Source organism: Thermobia domestica, chromosome 6, assembly GCF_964235325.1.
Source record: "Thermobia domestica chromosome 6, izTheDome1.hap1.1, whole genome shotgun sequence".
Taxonomy (NCBI): Eukaryota; Metazoa; Arthropoda; class Insecta; order Zygentoma; family Lepismatidae; genus Thermobia; species Thermobia domestica.
In genome coordinates this window covers 82,704,046-82,731,764 of record NC_137459.1, presented here as the reverse complement: position 1 = coordinate 82,731,764, position 27,719 = coordinate 82,704,046, and the positions used below count along the sequence as shown (strand labels likewise).

Sequence of the window (27,719 nt, the reverse complement as noted above, 5' to 3'; positions counted from 1 at the left end):
CTCTACAATCAAAGTTTCTCGTTCGGGTCATGGCTATATGCTACAGTTTTGCTACCTGGCAAAAGTCGAAAACTTTTGTGAGTCAATTTATGATATTTCCCTGCCGTTTGTGTCCTAGACTTCCTTCGAAACATGATATTTTTAAATATCACTGGGCCTCGTCACTAAATCGAAGCTCACCATATTATTTCTGTATTTATCTAACTTGTTCACCTGATTTTTTATATCAACAAACTTAAAAGTTTTGAACCCTACATTCGATAGAGCATCAAAAACTATCAGAGAAAGTGATTAAATTTTTTGCGTTACTATTACCGTTTCCGAGATATTGGACAAAATTAGCCGATTTCCAGAGATTTAAGAAACCATCTCTCGGGAACCGTAAGTCATCCAGAGATCATATTGATGTTGATCAATATCTAAAAGGATGGCAAATATTTTGGTACCAAATAGCAACCGGTGGCCACTGTCCAACCAGTTGGCCAGTGGTCACTAATTAATATCGGTAAAGTGTTTACCATCCTCTTATATATCGATTAACACAAATATCATCTTTCTATGACTTACCGCTCCCGTGATATTGGCCAAGAAATGGCCAATTTCTAGATATTTAAGGAGTCATGGCTCGGGAACCATGTTGTAGAGAGATGATATCGATGTTGATAAATACTTAAGAGGATGACAAATATTTTGGTGCCAAATAGTAACCGATGGCCACTGTCCAACTGACCACTTGTTTGGCCAAGCCCAGTTGGCCAGTGGCCATCAACTAGTATAGGTACCAAAATTTTTACCATCCTCTTAAGTATTGACTAACACCAATATCATCTGTCTATGACTTACCGTTTCCGTAATATTGGCCAAAACCAAAGGAGAAAAAATTAAAACAAGAAGAGAAGACCAGAAAACTTCATTTCTTATCCCGAGAGCTACAATATCAAGAGGACTATTTGTTTCATCAATTTCGTGATTTACGTTTACGCGGATTTTATTGCATTTATTCAACTGTAATTGACTTACAATTATAATGGATTGTATTTTTTAGCTCCCGGCTTAAGTATGCGGTAGCTCATAACTTTACTCCAGGTTATGTATGTATGTATGCGTCTCTCTCTCTCTCTCTCTCTCTCTCTACCTCTCTCTCTCTCTCTCTCTCTCTCTCTCTCTCTCTCTCTCTCTCTCTGTGTGTGTGTGTGTGTGTGTGTCTGTATGTGCGCCAGTGAGTGTGTGTGTAATGCTTTCTTTCTCGCTAACTACTAACCAGATTTAAAACAAATTAGCTGAAACATAACCCATGACGAGCTAAATTTGGTGGCCGAGTTCGCCTAGAGACATGTTTGGTTTGGTTTACCTCGTCTTGTATGTGGTACCAAATTTCACAGAAGTAAATCCCCACGCTGAGCGGGTTTGCATATCCAGGCTCCTAACTATGAAAATATTTACGATCACTCCAACCCCAATCATTTCACAGATTCAACCTGTTGTATAAAAGTTATTAGGACATAAAATTGAATGTAATTTATACGAAAAACCCTTTTATGCATTGCAAGATCTGTAACGTCCAAATATTCACCACAAACTTATAGTTGTATCGACATAAACAAAACAAAAAAGTGTGGAGCAGGAAACCACTTTACAACACAAAAGTCAAAAGAGGTCACTGAAGACATACGAACTGGTCGAGCGGTTTGGGTGACTAGTCTGTCAATCAGAAGTTTATGTGTTCAAACCCTGTAGAAAATATTCGTTTTGTTTTTTTCTTAAAAGTGTGTTCCTATTTTCATCAGAGGACTGAGAACATTTCTTTGAATAAATCTTTGGAAATTACTTTTCTCTCAAATTCGATTAGAAGCGAACATTATATGAATTGCTAATCTAAAATCCACAGCTGAGAACAAAATATTAAGTATGTTCAATATGTCATTATTATCATTTGTTTTGTAATTAAAAAGTAATTATAAGCATTGACGATTTCAGAAGATTCTCCCCGGTAATGGTCAAGATATGAATGAGAAAAAACTGATAAAACATTATTAGTCTACTTTGAGCATGATCGAAAATAACTTATGGCCACGAAGGGGAAATTTATGTCGACAGGGTCTCAAATTCTCCGACGGGTCATGACCTGAAATTATCATTGTTTGAAAGGTTTCCTTAACAAATAGAATATTATATTTATTTCTCCTTCTACGTTTTGAAATGGAAAAATCATAATTTTAAATAGAATTATAATACGATAAGCATAAAGATTTATACAACTAATGAAGTAAATATCCTTGTGTAAGTTATCGATTTCTATTCGGATTAAAACTCGAATATTCGTTTGCATCACACTTTAAAGTAAATCCTCTCTATATATAGTTCCTACTGGAAAGCATGTTTAACTCCAATTACTTAATCAATATTTTTAATAATATATTTTTATTGTAATACTCTTACTATTCAATGTTGTATGCACTTAATTTCCCTAGACCCGGGTTCGATTCCCGGCGGGAGCTCATGTGGTTCGGATTCCACGTTAATCAGTAGGTCCACGTCTCATATAGCCTCGCTGCTGAACGGGACGTTAAACTCAAAATCACCTCACCACCTCACTTAATTTCCCAAAGCAAAACCTTACAAATGTATAATTGATTAGTAAATATTATCAAATAAATTATCATTTAGTTTACGTAAACATTGCATCGCCTGATTTGAAACTTCGTATTTTAAATAATAATAATAATAATAATAATAATAATAATAATAATAATAATAATAATAATAATAGTAATAATAATAATAATAATAATAATAATAATAATAATAATAATAATAATAATAATAATAGTAGTAGTAGTAGTAGTAGTAATAAAATCATAGCCATATCTTTATCAGAATTTCAGGCTTAGTCAATAAATGAATTCAACATAGTCTCTATTCGAAGCTCTATTTAATCGAATCAGATAGAAATACGAAGAGGAACTTCGAGAACAGATAAAAGAAAAATGTTACTTTGGTGGGTTTGGATGTAACTTTTAAGAGTTAGTTTTTTGTTTTTTTTGCAAATTACAGACAAATGCCTTGGACACTTTTTTCTTTTCTTTAAGTTAACTGATTCACCGAACGTATCTGACATATGAGTAACTTGTCTCTATATTCTACTCGGTTATACACGTTTTACAATCTTTTCCATTAACCTTGAACGACAAGAACACGAACACAAAAACATCCACATAGGTATGACAGTTAAAATTCCTAACCTCCCCCGCGGGGAATCGAACCCGGGACCACATACACCTGAGGCACACGTGCTAGCCACTAGACCAGCGGGAAGAGCAAATAAAACGTATTTTGTAGTGTCTGAAGTTTATAGCTATTTCACCCTGTTGTAGTATGTTCATTGATTTTTTAATGTTTACCGTATTCGTTACTTTGAGGAATGATATATATTATTGATATAGGTTTTATTACATATTCGGCCATAAATATTATATAAATTATCAGAATTATTCATGATCTTCCATGGAAATTCACTGGTGCATGCGCAGTAGACAGACAGTGTAATTGGAAGATGAGTTCAACAGAGATTATAGGGCTATATTCCGCCGATTATATTTTATTTAATAACTATTTAGAAGAGATAACGAAAACGAGTCTACATAATGAAGATGGAATTTCCGTAGAAGATAGAATGGTGAGGTGTATACGGTTTGGGGTTGATATGGTTGTTGTTGTAGAATCTAAAAAGAAAATTAATAAGATGTAGAAAACTTGAGAAAGGCTTGTGAAGAATATGGGATGAAAATAAATGTTAGAAAGACAAAATCCATGGTGATTGAAACGAAGCGATCGGTGTGAAATATAGAAGTAGGAGCGGGAAAAAACAACAAGTGATTAGTTTTCGATATCTGAGTACTATTACTAGTGATGATTTGACATGCGAACGTGAAATAAAAGCAAGGATAGAAATGGCGAAAAGAGCCTTTAGGATGGAGGAAATAGTATTTTGAGGGGTATGGTGGCAGGGAAGAGAGGGAGAGGACGAATTAGACTATATAGAAACAGAATTAGGCTATTGGCGATATCAAAACAGAAAAATCGTATGTGAAGATGGAGAGGTTAACAGAAGATCGTGGAGCATGGCAGCTTCTCAGCTGCGGTAAGTGACCCGCTGGTAATGGCGGAATACTTCTGATATAATGATACTGATGATGCACAGTAGGAACAGAAATATCCACTTTACTGTCATTGCTAATACGAATCACAATGCAAATTTCTACAGGTTGTCAAAATACCTCGCTCTAAAAGCTGTAGAAAACTATCTGTTACTATGCGAGGGAAAATCATAGGTCGAGCAACAATTAGACAAATTGCCATTCAGATAGCTAGGGGTATGAGCTGTGACGAGAAAACAGTGAAGAAATTGATTTAGCGGTATGAAGAAGGTAGTGAATATTTCACATCTTGGCCAAGAAGTAGGAGACCAATAATAATAATAATAATAATAATAATAATAATAATAATAATAATAATAATAATAATAATAATAATAATAATAATAATAATAATAATAATAATAATCATCATCATCATCATCATCCCAGGAATTTATAATTATTTCCAGCAAAACTTTTGCATACCCTCCTAGTGCAATATGATGTTTTTGTAAAACGGCAATTATAAAATTGTCAAGCTGAATTTGAAAGTCATAATAAGTAGTGCTTTATTTACTTATTGCACAATTCTTTTATGCCAGTAGCTTTCGCCACCTTACTCGCTCTTCATGCTTACTCAGGAGGAAGCTGCAGGTCCCTAGGTTGGGAACTACTGCTTTCCACCAAGGAATTCAGACAGCCTGTTAGAAATTTGCGTTCTGACCAACATCAGAAAATTGTGTTCTTCTGTTTCTACTGCGAATGCACCAGTGAATTTCCATGGAAGATCATGAATAATTCTGATAATTTATATAATATTTATGGCCGAATATGTAATAAAACCTATATCAATAATATATATCATTCCTCAAAGTAACGAATACGGTAAACATTAAAAAATCATTAGACATACTACAACAGGGTGAAATAGCTATAAACTTCAGACACTACAAAATACATTTTATTTGTTCTTCCCGCTGGTCTAGTGGCTAGCACGTGTGCCTCAGGTGTATGTGGTTCCGGGTTCGATTCCCCGTGGGGGAAGTTAGGAATTTTAACTGTCATACCTACGTAAATGTTTTTGTGTTCGTGTTCTTGTCGTTCAAGGTTAATGGAAAAGATTGTAAAACGTGTATAACCGAGTAGAAAATAGAGACAAGTTACTCATATGTCAGATACGTTCGGTGAATCAGTTAACTTAAAGAAAAGAAAATAGTGTCCAAGGCATTTGTCTGTAATTGTAAAAAAAAAAAAAAAAAAAAAACTCTCTTAAAAGTTACTTTTAAACCCACCAAAGTAACATTTTTCTTTTACCTGTTCTCGAAGTTCCTCTTCGTATTTCTATCTGATTCGATTAAATAGAGCTTCGAATAGAGACTATGTTGAATTCATTTATTGACTAAGCCTGAAATTCTGATAAAGATATGGCTATGATTTTACTACTACTACTACTACTACTATTATCATTATTATTATTATTATTATTATCATTATTATTATTATTATTATTATTATTATTATTATTATTATTATTATTATTATTATTATTATTATTATTATTATTATTATTATTTAAAATACGAAGTTTCAAATCAGGCGATGCAATGTTTACGTAAACTAAATGATAATTTATTTGATAATATTTACTAGTCAATTATACATTTGTGAGGTTTTGCTTTGGGAAATTAAGTGCATACAACATTGAATAGTAAGAGTATTACAATAAAAATATATTATTAAAAATATTGATTAAGTAATTGGAGTTAAACATGCTTTCCAGTAGGAACTATATATAGAGAGGATTTACTTTAAAATGTGATGCAAACGAATATTCGAGTTTTAATCCGAATAGAAATCGATAACTTACACAAGGATATTTACTTCATTAGTTGTATAAATCTTTATGCTTATCGTATTATAATTCTATTTAAAATTATGATTTTTCCATTTCAAAACGTAGGAGAAGAAATAAATATAATATTCTATTTGTTAAGGATACCTTTCAAACAGTGAAGATTTCAGGTCATGACCTGTCGGAGAATTTGAGATCCTGTCGACATAAATTTCCCCTTCGTGGCCATAAGTTATCTTCGATCATGCTCAAATGGACTAATAATGTTTTATCAGTTTTTTCTCATTCATATCTTGACCATTACCGGGGGAGAATCTTCTTAAATTGTCAATGCTTATAATTAGTTTTTCACTACAAATCAAAGGATAATAATGACATATTGAACATACTTAATATTTTGTTCTCAGCTGTGGATGTTAGATTTGCAATTCATATAATGTTCGCTTCTAATCGAATTTGAGAGAAAAGTAGTTTCCAAAGATTTATTCAAAGAAATGTTCTCAGTCCTCTGATGAAAATAGGAACACACTTTAAAAAAACAAAACGAATATTTTCTACAGGGTTTGAACACGTAAACTTCTGATTGACAGACTAGTCACCCAAACCGCTCGACCAGTTGTTATGTCTTCAATGATCTCTTTTGACTTTTGTGTAAAGTGGTTTCCTGCTCCACACTTTTTTTTTATTTTGTTTGTTTGTTTATGTCGATACAACTATAAGTTTGTGGTGAATATTTGGACGTTACAGGTCTTGCAATGCATAAAAGGGTTTTTCGTATAAATTACATTCAATTTTATGTCCTAATAACTTATATACAACAGGTTGAATCTGTGAAATGATTGGGGTTGGAGTGATCGTAAATATTTTCATAGTTAGGAGCCTGGATATGCAAACCCGCTTAGCGTGGGGATTTACTTATGTGAAATTTGGTACTTTAATTCTCGGTAACTGCTGGTCAGCTCTGAACAAAATTCAGTGCAAATAGCTAATCGCCTAGGAAATAAAGATATATATATATATATATATATATATATGATGGCCGGACTCGGCCGCCTTTCAAATAATGAGAAATAGCTATTGCTATCCGTAAGCGGGATTTCAATTGAGAACCTAGATAAAAAGAGATATAGAGGAATGTCCTTAAATGTTTCTTCTCGTTGCATTGTCCATTTTGCACCTATACTATAGATTTGAAGTGGCGTCCTCTAAGGTGATTGTGCAAGGAATGTAACAGGTGATAATCGGACGGTGCAATGTCCGGAGAGTATGGTGGATGCAATAGTGTTTCCCATACAAGGCGTAGAATGGTGACCCAGGTCATCCTACCCACATGAGGCTTAGCGTTGTCGTGTAACAGGAGAACCCCTTTTCGATTCAGAAGTGCTGGTCCAGAGTTTTGAGTTTTTTCCTGAATTCGGCTCAACTACTGACAGTACACAGTTGCATTGATTCTCTGAGCAGTTGGTGGTAGTTCCCGATGTATGATGCCGCGAGCAGTTTACCAAACACATAGGAGGACCTTCTGGTGCAGTGCTCGTTTCGGTGGTTTCGGAACCGGTTCAAGGGACGCTAAACAATGATGACGGCGCCGTACAGCTTCGCACAGGACCCATTTCTCATCACATGTCAACACCCTGTCCAGAAATGTATCTTTCCTTAGACAAGACAGCAAGCCAACACAGGTGTCTGCTCGCGTGGCCTTCTGGCTCGGAGTCAAATCGTGTGGGATCCATCGACACAGCTTGTAGTGCTTTTCAAGTTGGTGGAGATGTTGCCGAATGGCTTCTCCACTCACACTAATTTGTAGTCCTAGTTCCTCGCATGTCTGTCCATCTACTGTTCGCTTCAATTACTCCGAAGATCTTCGCTTTGTACATGCGTTGGTCTTCCGGCACGTCTTGCGTTTTCTAGTGTTTCGTCACTGTCCTTAAACTTGTTAGACCACTGCTGCACTGTCCACGTAGCCACGACACCCTTGTCAAAGACCTGGCATATCTTCCGCCCCGCTGCAGTGGCGTTTGACACCAGTTTCAACTCGTACAGCATACACGCCCTTATCACGCTCTGTGGAGGTCCCATGTTCACTCTGTCCTTACACAAGTTCACGATGTAACTGAACTGCCACAACCAGGCAGGGTGTGGATATACCCACATCAACTACTGACTTTCGCCCTATCTCCATTCGCATTCAACTCACGATGTGAGGGCCAATGGAACACATACCTCCAGAAAAAGCGACATAACTTTCTTGGTTATCTTTATATTTGGTACCAAAATATTTACCGTCCTCTTAGGTATTGATCAACACCAATATCATCTTTCTATGACTTACGGTTCTTGAGATATGGCTTCTTAAATCTCCCGAATTCGGAACTTTCTAGGCCAATATCTCGGGAACGGTAAGAGTGAGGCAAAACATTCTATCACTATCTCAGATAGTTTTTGATGTTCTATCGAATGTAGGGCTCAAAATTGAGAGAATCACAAATAACAGACAGACAGACAGACAGACAGACAGACATAGAGAATTTAGTAACGAGCTTTTTAAATTCGTTGAAAACAAACAAACGGCTTCGTAAAGGAATTAGATGTAATGAAGATATATGTGTACAAAGTTTGGTAGCCGTGTGTGACTGTTTTTTACCAGGGATAAAAAAAACGGTTCTGACCCGCTTTTGAACCGGTTCAGGCACCAAGAACCCATGCTAAAAATAGAAGCCTTCCGGAGCGTTTTCACAAGAACTGGTTCATTTTCCATTCCTGCTTCCTACGCAAAGAACAGAGGACACACATACATTATTTTGTGCTAACTAAAAATACTCGTTCTTTTGAACTTTCCGTCACAAATCCTGTTCACTGTTAAATTTTCCAGGTTCTAGGTTAAGCGCTTTGGTCCTGATGCTGATCGGCCAGTCACTCATTCAGTACTTCATTTTATATAAAATACAGTTTCAAAAAATACAGACTTCCTTAGTATCATCTTGTTGTTATAATTATTTAAAATGTTATAATTATTTAAACACAATATTTGTTTGTACTTTTAAACACCAAAAAATGAAACACTTAAAACGAAACTAAACAATCCCTTGAGCTGGACGACTTAATACAATCAAAGAAGGTTAAAGCTTTCCTAGAAACCCACTAGGTGTCTATTTAAAATGAGAAATACTTAGCGTTTGTTTTCCTACTTATTCTAATGCCAATAGTTAGTTATCAAATAAGAAATAACGGTTAAGGAATGTCTTATTCGTGACTTAATACTTTTTATTCTTGCAAACTGTTCACTATCTTACACTCATTAATGTATTTGAAACATTTCACAGGGATATGATTACTTCTTTGGATACTAGTTGCACTTTGAGGTAGAAGTGCTAGGTAAGTAATAACAAGGGTGTCTTCGCCTATTCTTTTTGCAAGGGATCTGAAGTTTTCCCTGATTATATAATACAATAAAGAGAAAGAAATAGGCCGGCCACACACTGAGGCAGCACTCGGAGAAATAACTAAGAAACAATATAAAAATCCTATCTATATATAAAACTACATGAGGTGACACAAATTAAACGTTGACGGTTGACGTGGAAAGTTGAAATTTGGCGTGATTGTAGCTTTCCGGGACTAATCCACAGGAAAATTGCCAAAAGTATATATATTTAGTTTCTAAGGAGACTAAAAGGGGAAAGAAGAAATTCGTATGTTATTTAAATGGGCGTTTTGTTAGGATAAAAAATCTTATCTTTCAGATAGTTGAAATACAAAAAGAAACTTAAAATTTTGCAGAATTGTCGGTTTAAAAGTTGCCAGGCCATAGGGCGAGTAAACACATGGGTCAGATAGCCAAGCCTCCAGCTGGCCCAAATTCAGGAAATGTTAAGGGCAAATGCACAAAATTCACTCTTAATGCAGATTCATATATATGAGACGTGAGGACGTAGGTCGAGAAAAGACGGAGGTTTGGGGACGGAGCCCCCAGCTAGCTAAAGGCTAGTCTATATTATAAAATTGAAAGTGACTATGTTCGTGACTTCATAACTTTTGAACCACTTGACCGATCTCGATCAAATTTTCAACATAAATGAGTTTAGGGGCAGGAATTGCTATAGGATATTCACTTGGACGATGTAACGTAGGGTTGGGGGAGGGGGAGGGAAATTTAAAAATGATAAAAAAAATGACCGATATTAGTGTCGAATACATAGTTTTCGGGGTCGACGAGAGAAACAGTGACACTTCTGATGTTGTTTCAATCCAAGTTCAGCCCTGATTGTTGAGGAGTGGGAGGGTACAACGTAGGGGAGGGGGATAAACATTTAAAAATGATCGAAAATGATTAATATTAGTGTCGAATCCATACTTTTAGAAGTAGCTGAGATTAACAGTGACAATTCTAATGCCTTGTGTCGACGCACGGAGGAGGGGAAGGGGAGCTGTGCATACCTAAGGGGAGGGGGAGGGGAGAGAAATTTAAAAATGATCAAAAATGATCAATATTAGTGTTGAATTCATAGTTTTTGGGGTCGATGAGAGAAAGAGAGACACTTCTGATGCTGTTTCAATCCAAGTTCAGCCCTGATAGCTGGGGAGGGGGAGAGTAAACGTAGAGGAGGGGGATAAACATTTTTAAATGATCAAAAATGACTCATATTAGTGTCGAATTCATAGTGTTAGGAGTAGCTGAGATTAACAGTGACATTCTGATGCCGTGTTCCGCAGCATGGAGGAGGGGAGGAGAGCTATATATAATAATAATAATTGAAAAGGACCAATATTATGTCTAATCCATAGTTTTCGGGATCATTCAGATTAACAACGACATTTCAGATCCTTTTTAAATCCAAAATCAGCCCCGCCACTTGGGGGAGAGGGAGAAAGTGATATATATAATCATCGAAAGTGGTCAGTGTCGAATTTATAGTTTTCTGGGTTAGTTGGAAGAACAGTGATACTTTCGATCCCGTTTAAATTCAAATTCAACCCCGCGACTTGGGGGAGGGGGAGGAAGAGATATTTAAAAATGATCAAAAATGACGATATTAGTGCTGAATCCACATTTTTTGGGGTGGCTAAGATAAAGGTGACACTTCCGATGCCATGGTCCGCAACATGGGTGAGGGGAATATATACATATATATAAATGATCGAAAATGACCAATATTAGTGTCGAATCCATGGTTTTCGTGGTCGCCGAAATGATCAATGATCTTTCCGATGCTGTTTAAATCGATGCCATTAAAAACGAAATCAGCATATTTCACGGGTAGTAAACACATGAGATACGGAGTTGTGCATTTAAATATTCATTTCAACCCAGCGAAGCGGGTAATATATGCTAGTCTATATTATAAAATTGAAAGTGGCTGGGTTTGTGACTTCATAACTTTTGAACCACCTGACCGATCTCGATCGAATTTTCAACATAAATGAGGTTCGGACCTGGCACGGTTATTATCATATTATCTTGACGGCGTATCTTGGGGGAGGGGGTGGATTATAGGATTGCTAATGAAATCTACACTATTATAACAAGAATTTTAGGAATGATAAAAAAGTTGATCAAAAGTTAGCGATTTTAGCCAAGAATTAGTTTTTGGATCAGGGGCCACAAAAATTTTTGAACGGCCCGTAAACCAAGTTTCGTTTTGTTTTTGATTATGCTTTACGGAATAAGCACATTATACTGAATTAAGTGATAGTTTGGGTTTGGGTACACTGTATTTAGTTCTCCAGATACAAGGCCTACAATAAATTTTTTGATTTAAATACATTTGATTTTTTGATAAAAAAAAAGAAAAGAAAAGAAAAAAAGAAAAGAAAAGAAAAGAAAAGAAAAGAAAAGAAAAGAAAAGAAAAGAAAAGAAAAGAAAAGAAAAGAAAAGAAAAGAAAAGAAAATAAGTAGAAGTGACTGACCCATTACTACCCAGCTCATAATAGTATAGGTATAAATGTCAAATTGGGAAAGAATATTTCTTTAGGCACTAAAGCAAGGAATTTGATTGGATCTGATTTTCAGTTTAGCGTCATTTTTAGCAGCGAAGCTATACGAGACGTGGACCTACAGCTTAACATGGAATCCGAACCAAACGAGCTCCCACCGGAATGCAGTTCTCCCAGGACAAAGGCACGTACGCTAAACGCTTAGCCACGTTAGAGCTCTAACAAGGAATAATTTTTGGAAATATGTATCCTAAGGGGGTGATGAAGGGATCAAATGTATTGTCAATAATTGGGTATCTCATTAATCTCTGAAGTTATAGAGATTATACTAGGCATATAAACTCTTCAATAAAAATGAGGGAATCCAAAATTTCACTTTCCTTATTTTAAGAAAGTATCTGGTGTGAGAATACATTTAGGCTGAAGATGTGAAATTTGGTATAGAAAATCTTAAATAAAAATAAGGAAAATGAAATCTTTGAGTTTTATGTCCCACAGTTATGCCGGTTAGTCTAAAGGAGACGGTGATGATGAGAAATGGATGAAATGATGGAATGAAGAAGATGGGAGGAAACGGGAGAACTCCGAGAAAACCCACACCACTGTGTTTCTCCACCACAAACTCCACACGGTGCGAGCTGGGATCGAACCAGGGAACCCAAACACCGGAGGTGAACGCTCTACCAGTGAACCACCGCGGCCCCCCTAAATAAAAATAAGGAATAAGTATTTCGAAATTCAAATCTAAGAGGGAAAAGGAGGGCCGCTTGTATAATTTGAAATTTCGCTTCTTTTCCCAAATTGCTCAATGTAAGTATCCGCATCAGCTGGAGATCTGAAATTTGGTATTCAGAATGTTTATTTCAAAACAACACCAACAACGCTTTGGGATGTGATTCCTGACATCAAGATAAGACAAAAATATAGACCAACCTGGATGCAATAATACTTTCTTCCGAAGTTATAAACTGGCGAAAACATGACAGAAAAAGAACTTTAAAAGAACATAGCTCCCGAACTATGGGACCTACTGTGGTCGGTTCAAGACTTCATTTAGGAACTAGTATGTGCCCTATCCAAAAATCCATGTTTCAGAATTCTGCGGTACTCACGCAACAACTTTTATAGAGGAAGTTTGGCTACGGCCATATGCTCGTAGCTTGAAGTACAAAAATAATTTGAAGTAAAAGAGCACCAAGTTAACTATCCGGTTCCAAAACACATCTGGGGTGTTCTCATGTCCATGGTTGACTTGACCAATAAAAAATCCCGGCTTAAATGCCTGTTATAGGATCTAAATTAGTGGTCAAAGACAACACTACGCTATGGTAATAAAAGTTACCATAAATCCCATAAGTGTTAATTTGTATATGTTAGTTACACTATATCACTTTGCTTGCAATAATTCTGTTTAGTTGAAGAAAGTCTCTTCCTTGGCATGGAAAACAATGAGAGTTTGATACAGGGGCGGATCCAGGCTGAATGTTTTTTTTTGGGGGGGGGCCGTTGCTCCAAGTCAATAGGTTTTATTTTACATTTATAATACAAAGGTGAAAATTTTTAGGATATGTTTTATTTTTAAAATAAAAAAATCTTATTCTGGGGGGCAATCGCCCCGATCGCATCCCCGCTGGATCAGCCCATGGTTTGATATGTTAATGACTTTTAACTGTCACAAGCCCTCTCTGATATTTTAACTACAATAATTTTACTTCCTTCCATGATAGAATATCTCTAACAACCAACTTGTTCCAGATTAGCGTCCATTAATAATATTTACTACACTCCAAACCACTCGACTCACTATTACAAGGATTTCTCCATTAAGACTATTTTAAAATTTATTTACAGAGTCACGGACATATTGCGTCCATTAGTGCTCTTTCAAAAAGTGCATAATGCGTTCCAAAGACAGTTGCCGATATTAATGCACGCATGAAGTAGGAATAAACGTCGCTAGTTCATATAAACACTTTTAAAATATTCTTCTCATTTCATATTATTTATTACATACAAGGAAAGAACTTCAAACTTGCCAACCAAGATCCATATCTTAACTTTATTAGGAATGCAAAAATTAACAAAAATACTTTTGGACAGCAATAATAGTCATTTAATTAATTTTGGGATTTGCAATATCTTTTGAAGAAATTATATTTGTTGACCGAAATTATCACAATGAATATGAGGAAACAGGTAATTTCAACAGAACGCTTGGAAGTTGCATGGAATAAATTTGTTCAATGTGTGTGTGTGTGTGTGTGTGTGTGTGTGTGTGTGTGTGTGTGTGTGTGTGTGTGTGCTTAAGGGCCAAATCATAGAGCGGGAAGTGGTCAATTGTACACAGAATTTGAGAGTTCTTTACATTTTAATCATTAATAATAATGGCAGTATAATATAAAATAATGCAAACTACTTACACCTATGTAATTATAATCTCTGTCTCCAAGCAAAACCTGAAGTTGCGGTGCTTGGGCGAGTTAGAATTAAACAAGAGGCTGCTCAGTGTTACGGAAGAGAAATTAAACTATTGAATCACTCACACGATGTCTATGAACTACGATATACGATTGAATTCCGATTGGTATGAGCACTTTATTAATAGAATAAGTCACAGTTTGATAACCTTTAAACTTCTACATCGCTTTTAGATGACTTTTCAATGAGTAACAGAAATATTAACCAATGAATCTGAGTTTTAAAGTGTAGCACCATCCACTCTCGGAATCTGATTTTAAACCACGTGTTTGTTGGTTCCTTTCGTCTTTCCTTAGTTTTCCACTACTAGCGTACTTGCATTTCAGTAAACACTCCTAAAATACCCTCGTGATAATACGGTCCCGGACTCGATTCCCGGTGGAAGCTCTCCGTCGAGAAATTGTAAAAGCTTTCTCAGGTCAGAAATACTAAGTGAGGTTTCTCTGAGTTTTCCTTATCCACTCCAGGCAAATGCCGTGATGGTACCCAACAAACAGGTCCCAGCCCACTTCCTTCCTTCCCAATTCTATCTTCCTTCCCTTTCCTCTTGACTATACGGTCGAGGAATCGATTCCCGGTGGGGGCACTCCATCGAGAAATTGTAAAAGCTTTCTCAGGTCAGAAATACTAAGTGAGGTTTCCCTGAGTTTTCCTCATCCACTCCAGGCAAATGCCCTGATGGTACCCAACAAACAGGTCCCAGCCCACTTCCTTCCTTCCCAATTCTATCTTCCTTCCCTTTCCTCTTGACTATACGATCGAGGACTCGATTCCCGGTGGGGGCACTCCGTCGAGAAATTGTAAAAGCTTTCTCAGGTCAGAAATACTAAGTGAGGTTTCCCTGAGTTTTCCTCATCCACTCCAGGCAAATGCCCTTATGATTCCTAACAAACAGGTCCCAGCCCACTTAATTCCATCCCCAATTCTATTTTCCTTCCCTTTCCTCTTGACTATACGGTCCAGGACTCGATTCCCGGTGGGGGCACTCCGTCGAGAAATTGTAAAAGCTTTCTCAAGTCAGAAATACTAAGTGAGGTTTCCCTGAGTTTTCCTCATCCACTCCAGTCAAATGCCGGGATGGTACCCAACATACAGGTCCCAGCCCACTTCCTTCCTTCCCCAATTCTATATTCCTTCCCTTTCCTCTTGACTATACGGTCCAGGACACGATTCCCGGTGGGGGCACTCCGTCGAGAAATTGTAAAAGCTTTCTCAAGTCAGAAATACTAAGTGAGGTTTCCCTGAGTTTTCCTCATCCACTCCAGGCAAATGCCCTTATGATTCCTAACAAACAGGTCCCAGCCCACTTAATTCCATCCCCAATTCTATTTTCCTTCCCTTTCCTCTTGACTATACGGTCCAGGACACGATTCCCGGTGGGGGCACTCCGTCGAGAAATTGTAAAAGCTTTCTCAAGTCAGAAATCCTAAGTGAGGTTTCCCTGAGTTTTCCTCATCCACTCCAGTCAAATGCCGGGATGGTACCCAACATACAGGTCCCAGCCCACTTCCTTCCTTCCCCAATTCTATTTTCCTTCCCTTTCCTCTTGACTATACGGTCCAGGACTCGATTCCCGGTGGGGGCACTCCGTCGAGAAATTGTAAAAGCTTTCTCAGACCAGCCATCCTAAGTGAGGTTTCCTTGAGTTTTCCCCATCCACTCCAGTCAAATGCCGGGATGGTACCTAACATAAAGTTCCCAGCCCACTTCCTTCCTTCCCCAATTCTATATTCCTTCCCTTTCCTCTTGACTATACGGTCCAGGACTCGATTCCCGGTGGGGGCACTCCGTCGAGAAATTGTAAAAGCTTTCTCAAACCAGGCATCCTAAGTGAAGTTTCCCTGAGTTTTCCTCATCCACTCCAGGCAAATGCCCTTATGATTCCTAACAAACAGGTCCCAGCCCACTTAATTCCATCCCCAATTCTATCTTCCTTCCCTTTCCTCTTGACTATACGGTCGAGAACTCGATTCCCGGTGGGGGCACTCCGTCGAGAAATTGTAAAAGTTTTCTCAGACCAGCCATCCTAACTGAGGTTTCCCTGAGTTTTCCTCATCCACTCCAGGCAAATGAGGGGATGGTACCTAACGAACAGGTCCGAACATGTCACTTCGAACGCGGGCAACCGTGCGTTTCAGTCTCTTGAGCACTTTTAGATAAAATCCTGCGTTGACAGGTTGTCCTGGTGGCACAAACTCAAAATGGATGATTCCTCGAACGTCGAAGAAGACATTAAGCATGGTTTTGATTCGGGATTTTCTTATGCGCGCCTTTTTGGGGCGGGAGAGGATGAGGTGTGCCACTCCGCACTGTGCCTTTTGGATTCTGGATCGTACTCGAAGATCCAGGATTCGTCTCCAGTTATGCCCGAGTCTAAAATGTTCGGATCACTTTCACATAATGCCAACAACTCCTTGCAGCGCAAAACTCGAAGTTCTTTTTGTTCGTTCGTCGACACCTTCGGCACAAACTTTGCCCAGACCTTTCGCATTTGCAGGTCTTCGGTCACTATCCCATGTACCGCATATGTTGACATGTTTATGGTGTCCGCGATTTGTTGAATGCTCACACGCCGGTCTGAGTGCAACACTTCACGCACACGGTTAACGCGAACACACTTCAAGCAAACGTTATCGTCGGTCCTGGCCGTTGTTGGGCGTCCAGAACGGGGCTCGTCGGCAACCTCCACCCGACCCTCCTTGAACGACTTGTGCCATTTTCCGACCTGGGATCTTGACAACCACTCTTGCTTGTAGGCCGCTTTTAGCATCTGGTAAATTCCCGTAGCATTCTTACTCAACTTGACGCAAAATTTTATGGCGTAGCGTTGTTCGAGCGAACCCTCCATCGCTCCGTGTCACAACTTGTAAAAAGGTGCTTCACGCGGATCGACATCCACACGCTGTCACTGCACGCAACAGACTGACTCCGGGCGCGTTTGGAAGGACAGACCACCCACTACTTTTTCCGCGCCGGCAGCGCGCGCTGCGGTGGATTGTTGAGTTAGGGTAGCATCAGGCTCATTACTTTCATAATGAACCCTGTATATATATATATATATATATATATATATATATATATATATATATATATATATATATATATATATATATATATATATAAAGAAAGAAATAGATAGAAGCAAGTTTCAATACTGATTGGAAAGCATTATGCTGCTGCACCTCTGATGTTACCATGTATTCTTAATCATAGAAATTACAAGCAGCAGCCTGCATCACTGACTGAAGACGCATATTTCATAGGAAATTGTCAGCTCGTTATTTTGTAACTGTGACTGTATGTGGGAATCTGCAGCATCATGGGAAGAATCTCAAATCGTGATCTTCGCCAAAATTCAATTGAGAAAGAACCTAAAGAATATTTAAATGAATCTGATATAGAAGGCAGTGAGCTCGAATATAGCAAAGTGGAAATAACGCTGTCAGATTTTGATGCATAAACAGTGATTTGAACTTTTTATTTGAAAATGCAAATGGGACAAATGGAAGCAGTGTTACGTTTCTTGCCGTAATAATTGTTCTAGTAATAATTCCAATTAAATACAATAAAGTTTTACGTCCCTCGGTTATGCCGCCTAAGCTAAAGGAGACGCTGAATGTGAGACATTAATGAAATGAAGAAAGTGGGAAGAAACGGGAGAACTCCTAGGGAACCCTCGCACACAGCATTTGTCCACCACAAAGTTCACTTTGCGCGAGACGGGATCGAACCTTGGACCCCATGCACCAGAGGTGAACGCTCTGCCAATGAGCCATCGCGGCCACAGTAATAATTCCAGTCTGTCATTTAAATTAGAAAATGGGAATGACAAAGATAATTGAGTGGTTTATACCTTTCGTTTCATTTTATACTTGCAATACGTTTCTCACTTATTTCTCCTAGTGCTGGATTAATCAGTGGTATTTTATTAAACCATCATTACATTGTATAATCAGAGAAAGCTTAAGCTCCCTTGCAAAAAGTAGTCATCGTTTCAAGGAGTCCTGAAATATAAATAGACTAAACTACGATTACAGTCTACTTACCTAACTAACGTTTGTGCCACAACCTAGAACTAGTATTCAAAGTAGTGATGATATCCCTGTGAAAGGTTGCAAATATATCAAAGATTATGAAAAATTGGATGTTTTGCAAGTCTAAAATGTATTAACACATGGGCAACAATTTCATAACCGTTGTTTCTCATTTAATAATTAACTACTAACATTTAAGTAGGTAGTAAAACAAACGCTAATTATTTCTGTTTTACAGAGACTCCTAACGGGTTTCCAGAAAACCTGTATGCTATTGCTATTTTCCTATAGTTTTATGTTGACCGTTTCTCTAAATGTTTATTTAGCTTCTTCTTAATACTTCATTTTATCGCTATTGAAATATGCAAGCCAATATCAAAACAATGTAGAAGAGACTACAATATTTTGCTTTGAATATTATAAAGTTCTCATAAATATGCTTGGAAGTTAGAATTTTCCAAGCAGCCATGATTACGTATATTCGATATATCAGAAAATATATTAAAACCATAAGTTAAATGTGTTATTTTATATGTAAATATAACAAGGAGTTTACATTTAGACAATTCGGTGCCAGGTTTATTTTCCATCCGGAAATTTCCACATTCGATTACCGGGAAAGTCATAGGAATTTTAGATACCGGTATCGTTCTACCATCGCGGAGAGAAAGGTAGAGGCAGTTTAATATAAAAGGATCAGAGTGTGGGGAAAAATCCTACAGCTAATAATAATAATAATAATAATAATAATAATAATAATAATAATAATAATAATAATAATAATAATAACCTCTTGACTTCATTAGCACCTCATTTGCGTCTACGAATTGAAAGGGTTCCATTGACTATGGCCTCTAGTAAATCTATTAGTTTAGATGTTAGAATTACACTATCTAAATTAATGTAAGTAATTTGTAACAATCTTCGTATCCCCTTCCCTCTTTTACACTATATTACTTTTCCCAGGAAACAACTTCGTAGATTATATTCATCCCGGTTTAGATGAATCTGTTATGTTTGAATTGATTTAATTTTGAGTTTAGCGTCCCCTTCAGCAGCGTGGCTGTGTGAGATGTGGATCTACCGCTTAACATAAAATCCGAATAACGTGAACTCGCACCGGGAATCGGATCCAGATCTCCCACTCCCAAGGTGCGTTCGCTAATTGCTTAACCACTTAGGAGCTCATGAATCTGATTTTAGTTGAATCTGTTTGAAAACGTGAACTACAGCAGCGAAATCTGAACAAAAACACCAAAGATGCGAAAAGTGCATCCAAATTCGTCAGCCTGAAAAAGTGCTGAGATGGAGAATGGATGAGCCAAGATCCTTGGTCACTGCATCTGAGACGAACATTGCAACTTGGTGCGAGGTGTCAAGTAAAATGATTTTAAAGAGGCTCACGAATGTTGGTGGTGGGCATGGTGGGTCTTGAGGCCACCATCAGACTTAGGGCAGGAATGTCCCGGCGGTAAAACTAGAAACAGATATTTTGGTGTATTCTAATTTCTTTGACATCTTGCGCCAACTTGTAGTGGCCAGGAAACTTAGCTCGTACATACTCCATCTTAACACTTTTTGAGGATTACGTACTTGGCTGCCTTTGTATGTGTATGTGTGTTAACGCAGTGATTCACAACCTTTGTTGACTTACGGCACAATTAACAACTATATATTACCTAAGCTGTCGCAACTGGAATGAGCATTCTTGCATCCGTTGACTGATACAGTCACTCTCAAAATTAATTTCAATTTATTAATAAGGGCTTCATGGCTCGGAAAAATAAAACGTGTTGTATGAATTATAGAAACATTATGTATTATGGTATCATATTAATTTGTAAATTGTAAAACTTTTGCGATAAATTCCATGCAGTAGGACTGAGCATCATATCAGTTTGTCGCTACACACCGGTTGGGGAACACTGACTCAATGATAGATAAAGGTAACAATAGAAGTTCTGTCACTTTTTTTTATCCCCATCTTCAGACATCGATCACCCAAGACGTAGATGCCGAAAATAGCCCCCATTTGCACGATGACCTTCTGCCAACGTTCTGGAAGGCCATGGATTCCATGGCGGTAGAACTAGGTGGGCCGTGAAGCGAAAAAGGTATCAAGTCCATTTTCATCCCTACTAGGGATTTGAACTGTCATCCTCTAAGATGATTGTCCAAGAAATGGAACAGGTGATAATCGGACGGTGCAATGTCCGGAAAGAATGGCGGATACAATAGTGTTTCCCGTTCAAGGAGTAAAATGGTGTCCCAGGTCTTCCTAGCTACGTGGGGCTCAGCCTTTTCGTGTAACAGGAGGACTCCTTTGCGACTCAGAATTGTTGGCTCTAGAGTTGTGAGTTTTTCTTGAACACGGCTCAACTGCTGAGAGTACACAGTGGCATTAATGTTTTGACCAGCTGGTAGCAGTTCCCGATACACGATGCCGCGAGCAGTGCACCAAACACTCAGGAAGACGTTCCTCTTGTGCAGTGCTGGTTTCAACTGTTTTGGAACCTGTTCATGGAATGCTAACCAATGATGACGGCGCCGTGGAGCTTCGTACAGGACCCACTTCTTATCACATGTCAACACCATTTTGGTTCCATATAGGCCAGACGCTCTTAGAAACAACTAAAAAACGTGCATGAGTTTTGACCTCACAATTTCCATACGAGACAAAAACAGAAATAATAATAATAATAAAAAAAAAAGATTTCGTAAAAGAATTAGGTCTGGTTAATATCTATCTGTGTACAAAATTTGGTGCTTCGAGATAACTGCTTTCTGCAGGTGGTGCAAAGAACAGAAGACACATACACACACACACACACACATTTTATGCTTACTAAAATACCAGTTTCTCACACAAGGGCAAGATAAGGTTTATGCCAAATCTTTGAATTAGTGAAATAAATAGAGAAAATAAAGAGCCACGAAAGACTTTTACGTTGTCTCTGTGTATAACATGGGGGAGATTTTTAGTTCCGCATAAAACCACTGTAAGTTTCGAAATTTTCATCTTTGATGAATTTCTTTGGTAACGCTAACGAAAATGTAGAAGCATACAAAATTTCAGGTTCTTATTCCAATTCCAAATACCTAAAACATGAGATTATAGGTCCAGAAAAGGTCCATTTAAATTGTTTGGGATTATTTGTGTATTTAACAGTGTGTGTGCCTCTAGCTGGCAACAGTGTTCAAGTTGCTTAACGCTTTTCTATTGTTTGGTGTGGGTGAATGTGGAGGCAGCAGGAACATGAAGTTTTGGTGGACCATATATCATGGTCGAAAATCATATAACATAACATAAACAATAAGCCATCGCAATCACAATCATTTACAACTAAAGACCTTGTGAACATGTTTATTCTCGTGTATTATTTTTTGTGCAAACTGAAGGTGTAATCATTAAATACAGTGAATTTATATTTGGTTGCATTCATGTGGTGTACGAATCAAGCCTTACAGTCCACTAGTATGAATATTGTTTTTAGCATTGTTATTGTACTTTAGTGAAGTTACAAATATATACATTCATAATTGTACATTGGTCCTCCGGGCCGGATGAGTGCAAAGCTTTCTGACAATTGTGAGAATTGTTCTGTGCTGTTATGAAGAGAAATGTGTTTATGTCGGCCTATATGTGGTGCTATCACGTACGTTGGACAATCAGCACGTTTTCTGCGTAGGCGGACAGCTGTTGTACCAGGACCACGCTTCTGGAGTATATTTCATAGGTAAAAGAAAACAAAAAACATCATCATCAGGTCAGTAGTTTTTTATTCTTCATATTTCTGCGTAGCATTTAATCATGACTGAATCACACCAGCGTCTTTTAAGGCAAAGATCTGCATACAGAGGCCAGTTAACAAGAATAAACACTTTTGTTCAGGCCTTTGATCCAAATGAAGGCAATATAGAAGAAATACGTGCACGCTTAAAACATCTAAATAACGTCTGGTCAAAGTTGCAGGAGGTGCAAGATACTATTGAAATTGATCAAATCGAACCCGAAGCGGAAGCAGTAAACGCTCGTGCAGAAATTGAAAATGTGTATTTTTCTTTAGAGGCTCAAATGCAAGCATTTGTTTTAAAGCATCGAAATAAAGAATCAGCTGTTAATAATAGCACTAGCAGTAGCGCACAAGTTAAATTACCGGTCATACAGTTGCCTGCATTTGACGGGAATTGTAAACATTGGTTATCATATAAGGACACCTTTACATCTCTTATTCACGAGAATAAAGACATTTCCACAGTACAGAAGTTTCAGTACCTCCGAACTTCTCTTAAGGGCGAAGCGTTAAACCTAATTGAAAATTTACCAATTACCGAAACAAATTATTCAGTAGCATGGCAATTACTCGTTGACAGGTATTCAAATAAAAAGCTAATTGCTTCTTCTTACATTCACGAAATACTACAAATCAAGCCAGTGTATAAAGAAAATGTAAGTGAACTTCGCGCTTTTATAAATACAGCTACTAGCAATATAAATGCGCTACAAGCACTTGAGCCAAACGTAAACCTCACAGACGTAATTTTGACCCAACACTTTGTATCAAAATTAGACGCAACTACTAGAAAGTCATGGGAGCTTCAAAATACGAATTCTAATTTTCCTGTTTTATCAGAATTCTTTTCGTTTCTCGAGAAACGTTGTCAGGTGCTTGAGAACATGAGAACTAGTATTGATGGTGTGAAGCAGGGTAGTAGCGTACAAAACAAACAAGCAAAAAGTATTCAGTCATCAAAGACTTATTTATCAACATTTTCAAATGCATGCGAATTTTGTAATAGCCAGCATCCCTTATATTCTTGTTCGTCTTTTGTGAATGCGGCACACAGCCAAAAGTTAGAGTGCATTCGTAAAAATAAATTATGCATGAATTGTTTGAAAAGTAATCATTTTTTGAAGAATTGTAAATCGAGAGGTTGTAAAAAGTGTTCCAAAAAGCACAATACATTATTGCATGTAGACGTAACAAAGGACAAATCAGTGCGGTTTCCAAGTGTAAACAGTGCTGCGGTGCAAGAGCGTAGTAACAACTCAGATTCCAGTGAAAATTTAGGGCAAGTGTCATATTGTGCATTAAAGGCTAGGCCCAACGCAAGAGTGTTGTTATCTACTGCAATAGTAAAAGTAAGGGATAATAAGGGAAATTTGGTTCCTTGTCGCGCGCTTCTAGACAGTGCTAGTCAGACCAATTTCGTAACAGAGAATTTGGTGCAACAATTGAACATCAAACGGTATAGACAGTATACTCCAATTCAAGGTATAAATCAAGCGATATCTAATACAAAGTACTCTGTAGATATTTGTGTCCATTCATGTGTTAACACATTTTCATTGAATATAAGTTGTTCAGTTCTCCCTCACATTACAAGTAAACTACCGGAAGAAAGAATTAATTATGACGATTGGAACATTCCCAAGGACACTGTTCTAGCAGATCCTACTTTTAATACGCCTGGAGACATAGATATTCTTTTAGGTGCGGAAGTATTCTACATAATTATGAAGTCAGGGCACAAAACACGGCCAGGTGATTTTCCAGTGCTTCAGGAGACAGAATTGGGATGGATCGTGGCAGGACGCATTCCGCAAGAACGTGACCCCCACATTCCATTAACAACATGTTTTGTGAAGACAAACATAGATCTACAGCAACAACTTCAAAAATTCTGGGAACTAGAAGAAATTACTGTTACACCCAGATCAAGCGAAGAGCTTGCATGTGAGCGACATTTCGTTCAGAATACAACAAGAGATCATACAGGGCGTTTCATTGTACGATTGCCTTTGCTTGAAGACCGTACAGTTTTAGGCGATTCTTATCATCAGGCATTGGTTAGATTAAAGCAATTGGAGAGAAGATTCGATCAACACCCGGATTTTGAAGCTAAATATACGGAATTCATGCAAGAATATGAAGATCTTGGTCACATGGTAAGGATAGATGAGAGTAAAAAGGAAGACGTCAGCGTTGCATACTATTTGCCACATCATGCAGTTTTTAAGCCTACAAGCTCTACAACGAAGCTCCGTGTGGTGTTTGATGCTTCAGCAAAATCTGACAGTGGAAAAAGCCTCAACGACATTCTCTTAGTTGGTCCTACAATACAGCAAGATTTATTTTCTATTATTTTGCGCTTTAGAACTCATTCGGTGGTATTCACTGCAGATATCGCTAAGATGTATCGCATGGTCAATGTTCATCCAGAAGACACGCCATTACAACGTATATTATGGAGAAGATCTAGAAATGAACCGATTCAAGTTTTTGAGTTGAAAACACTAACGTATGGTACGGTATGTGCTTCATTTGTGGCCACAAGATGCCTACAGCAATTAGCAGACGAAGAAGAGCATAATTACCCTGTAGCAGCAGAAATATTACGTCGAGATTTCTATATTGACGATGTTTGTAGTGGCATGAGCAGCATACAGCAAGCTCTAGAGGTCCAGAAGCAATTGATAGAGTTACTGGGAAAGGGAGGTTTTACACTTAGGAAATGGAGATCGAATGATCCAAGGTTATTAGAATCCATCTCGCCAGAGCTTCGAGAAGTGCAACGTCCAATCCAGTTCCACGAAGGCCAAGGCGTCAAGGCATTAGGATTGTCATGGCATCCAGACAAGGATATATTTCTCGTTGAAAGCAAGACGTCAACAATGAAGGTTCAAGAGTGCATTACTAAACGCCAGATTGCTTCAATCATTGCCTCTATATTCGATCCATTAGGAATAATTTCACCAGTTGTCATTTCATACAAAATATTTTTGCAAGAATTGTGGCGGCAAAAGGTTCAATGGGACGACAGTATACCAATGGAATTAGCAAAGAAATGGACTAAATTGTACAAGCAACTTCCATTAATCAATCAGATAAAATTCGACAGATATGTACTCGTTGAAGGAAACATAGAGGAGATTCAGATCCATGGTTTTTCAGATGCTTCTCAAAGAGCATATGGAGCTTGCATTTATATGCGATCGATCAATCAACAAGGAGAAATATCAGTTAAGTTATTATGTGCTAAATCACGTGTGGCCCCAGTCAAGAAAATCACTCTCCCACGTCTGGAGTTATGCGCAGCAGTTGTTTTGGCAAAGTTAGTTCACAAGATTTTACCAATTTTAAAATTGAACATAAGTAGCGTCCATTTATGGACCGACTCCCAAATCGTGTTGGCATGGCTAGCTTCTCCGTGTAATAAATGGAAACCTTTCGTGGCCAACAGAGTAGCTCAAATTCAAGACTTAACTGACGTTAGCTGTTGGAAACATGTAACTTCTTTAGACAACCCTGGAGACTTGATTTCAAGAGGTATAGATGCAATTTCCATAAAGGACAATTCATTATGGTGGCACGGTCCACAATGGCTTTCTAGTTTAGAATCTAATTGGTCAGTGACAAGTAAGGATTCATTGCAACCAGATCAAGTTCCAGAGAGTAAGGGAACCATAACATTGACAGTCACTTTAGACAATTGGTGCAATGAAACCATAACAAGATTCTCAAAATTGTCAAGGTTAGTTAGGACAATAGCATATTGTAGACGTTTTGTTCATAACATCAGACACAAGCAAAACAAACTAACAGAAGGTCTTTCAGTACAAGAACTCCATACAGCGCTCCATGTTTGCATCAAATGGACACAAGAAATTGGATTTCACAGCGAATTACAGCATCTTCGTGATGGAAACATTGTTCCATCAAGAAGTAAACTGAACAATTTACACCCATTTTTAGATAGTGAAGGCATGATCCGAGTTGGAGGAAGATTGGAGAATAGTCAGCTTCCGTTTAACGCCAAACATCAAATAGTTCTGCCTTCAAACCAACACTTGACAAAACTTATAGTGGAAGCAGAACACTTAAGATTACTTCATGCTGGACCCCAATTATTAATATCATCACTACGCCAGAAATATTGGATCATCAGGTGCAAACAGGTAGTAAAACAAGTGATCCATCATTGCTTCACGTGTTTCAAGTTAAAGGCCAGTGGTTCAAAACAACTTATGGGACAGTTGCCAGCAGCTCGTGTGCAGCATGCCAGGCCATTCCTAAACGTAGGCGTGGACTACGCGGGAGCGTTTTACATAAAATCAGGAGCAGTTAGAAATAGATCTGTACGTAAGGCATACGTTGCGTTATTTGTTTGTTTATCCACCAAGGCAATACATCTGGAATTGGTAACAGATCTTAGTGCGCAGTCATTCATAGCAGCTTTGCGCAGATTCATAGCCAGACGAGGAAGATGTCTCAATATATACAGCGACAATGGCACAAATTTCGTTGGAGCCAACAACGAATTGAAAGAATTGTATCAGCTGTTTTCATCAGATCCTTTTAGTTTTCAAGTTCATGATTTTACATCGACCGAAGGAATTCAGTGGCACTTCATACCACCAAATTCGCCGCATTTTGGAGGACTATGGGAAGCCGGTATAAAATCAATGAAATACCATCTAATTCGTATTACAAAAGGTGCAGTGTTAACATATGAAGAGTTTGCAACATTACTCACACAGATTGAGGCCTGTCTCAACTCTCGACCACTTACAGTGCTATCAAGTGAGCCTAACGACATCAGTGTTCTCACCCCTGGACATTTCTTAATTGGAGAAACACTTACAGCTTTACCAGAGCCTAACCTCACCGATCTACCACACAACCGCTTATCTCATTGGCAGAAGATACAACAACTAAAACAACACATTTGGAAGAGATGGTCCCGAGATTATTTACATGGTCTTCAACAACGCTCTAAGACAACTTCACCACAACACAATCTCAAGGTCGGAGATGTAGTTTTGCTGATTGAAGACAACGTTCCTGCATTGCAGTGGAAATTGGGCATCACTGAAAAAGTGTTCCCAGGAAAGGATTTCTTAGTTCGTGTAGTGACGGTTCGTACTACAACTGGAACATATAAACGTTCCATCAACAAACTAGTTGCATTACCATATAACAAGGATTAGAATTGAGATTTGAGTAATCTAAAAATAAGTACAGTTCTTCAAGTTTTGTGTTTGTTTCGTTTTTTATATGTATCATTTTGTTTTATTTGGTCAGACCTTAGCTGACCAACAGGGGGGAGTATGTTTGGGATTATTTGTGTATTTAACAGTGTGTGTGCCTCTAGCTGGCAACAGTGTTCAAGTTGCTTAACGCTTTTCTATTGTTTGGTGTGGGTGAATGTGGAGGCAGCAGGAACATGAAGTTTTGGTGGACCATATATCATGGTCGAAAATCATATAACATAACATAAAC

At 37.9% G+C, this 27,719-nt stretch overlaps 2 protein-coding genes across 2 annotated transcripts; one reads left to right on the top strand and one right to left on the bottom strand.

Annotated features, from left to right (window-relative positions):
* Nucleotides 1-16,661: 16,661 nt before the first annotated feature.
* On the bottom strand, nt 16,662-17,249 carry LOC145687227 (protein GVQW3-like). Its single transcript, XM_081760698.1, has one exon. It carries the CDS (start codon nt 17,247-17,249, stop codon nt 16,662-16,664), a length of 588 nt encoding a protein of 195 aa, XP_081616824.1.
* Nucleotides 17,250-17,720: 471 nt separating this feature from the next.
* Nucleotides 17,721-27,427, top strand: LOC145687226 (uncharacterized). Its single transcript, XM_081760696.1, has 2 exons — nt 17,721-17,808; nt 23,415-27,427. The coding sequence occupies exons 1-2, from the start codon at nt 17,721-17,723 to the stop codon at nt 27,425-27,427; spliced, it is 4,101 nt and encodes a 1,366-aa protein (XP_081616822.1).
* Nucleotides 27,428-27,719: the final 292 nt, after the last annotated feature.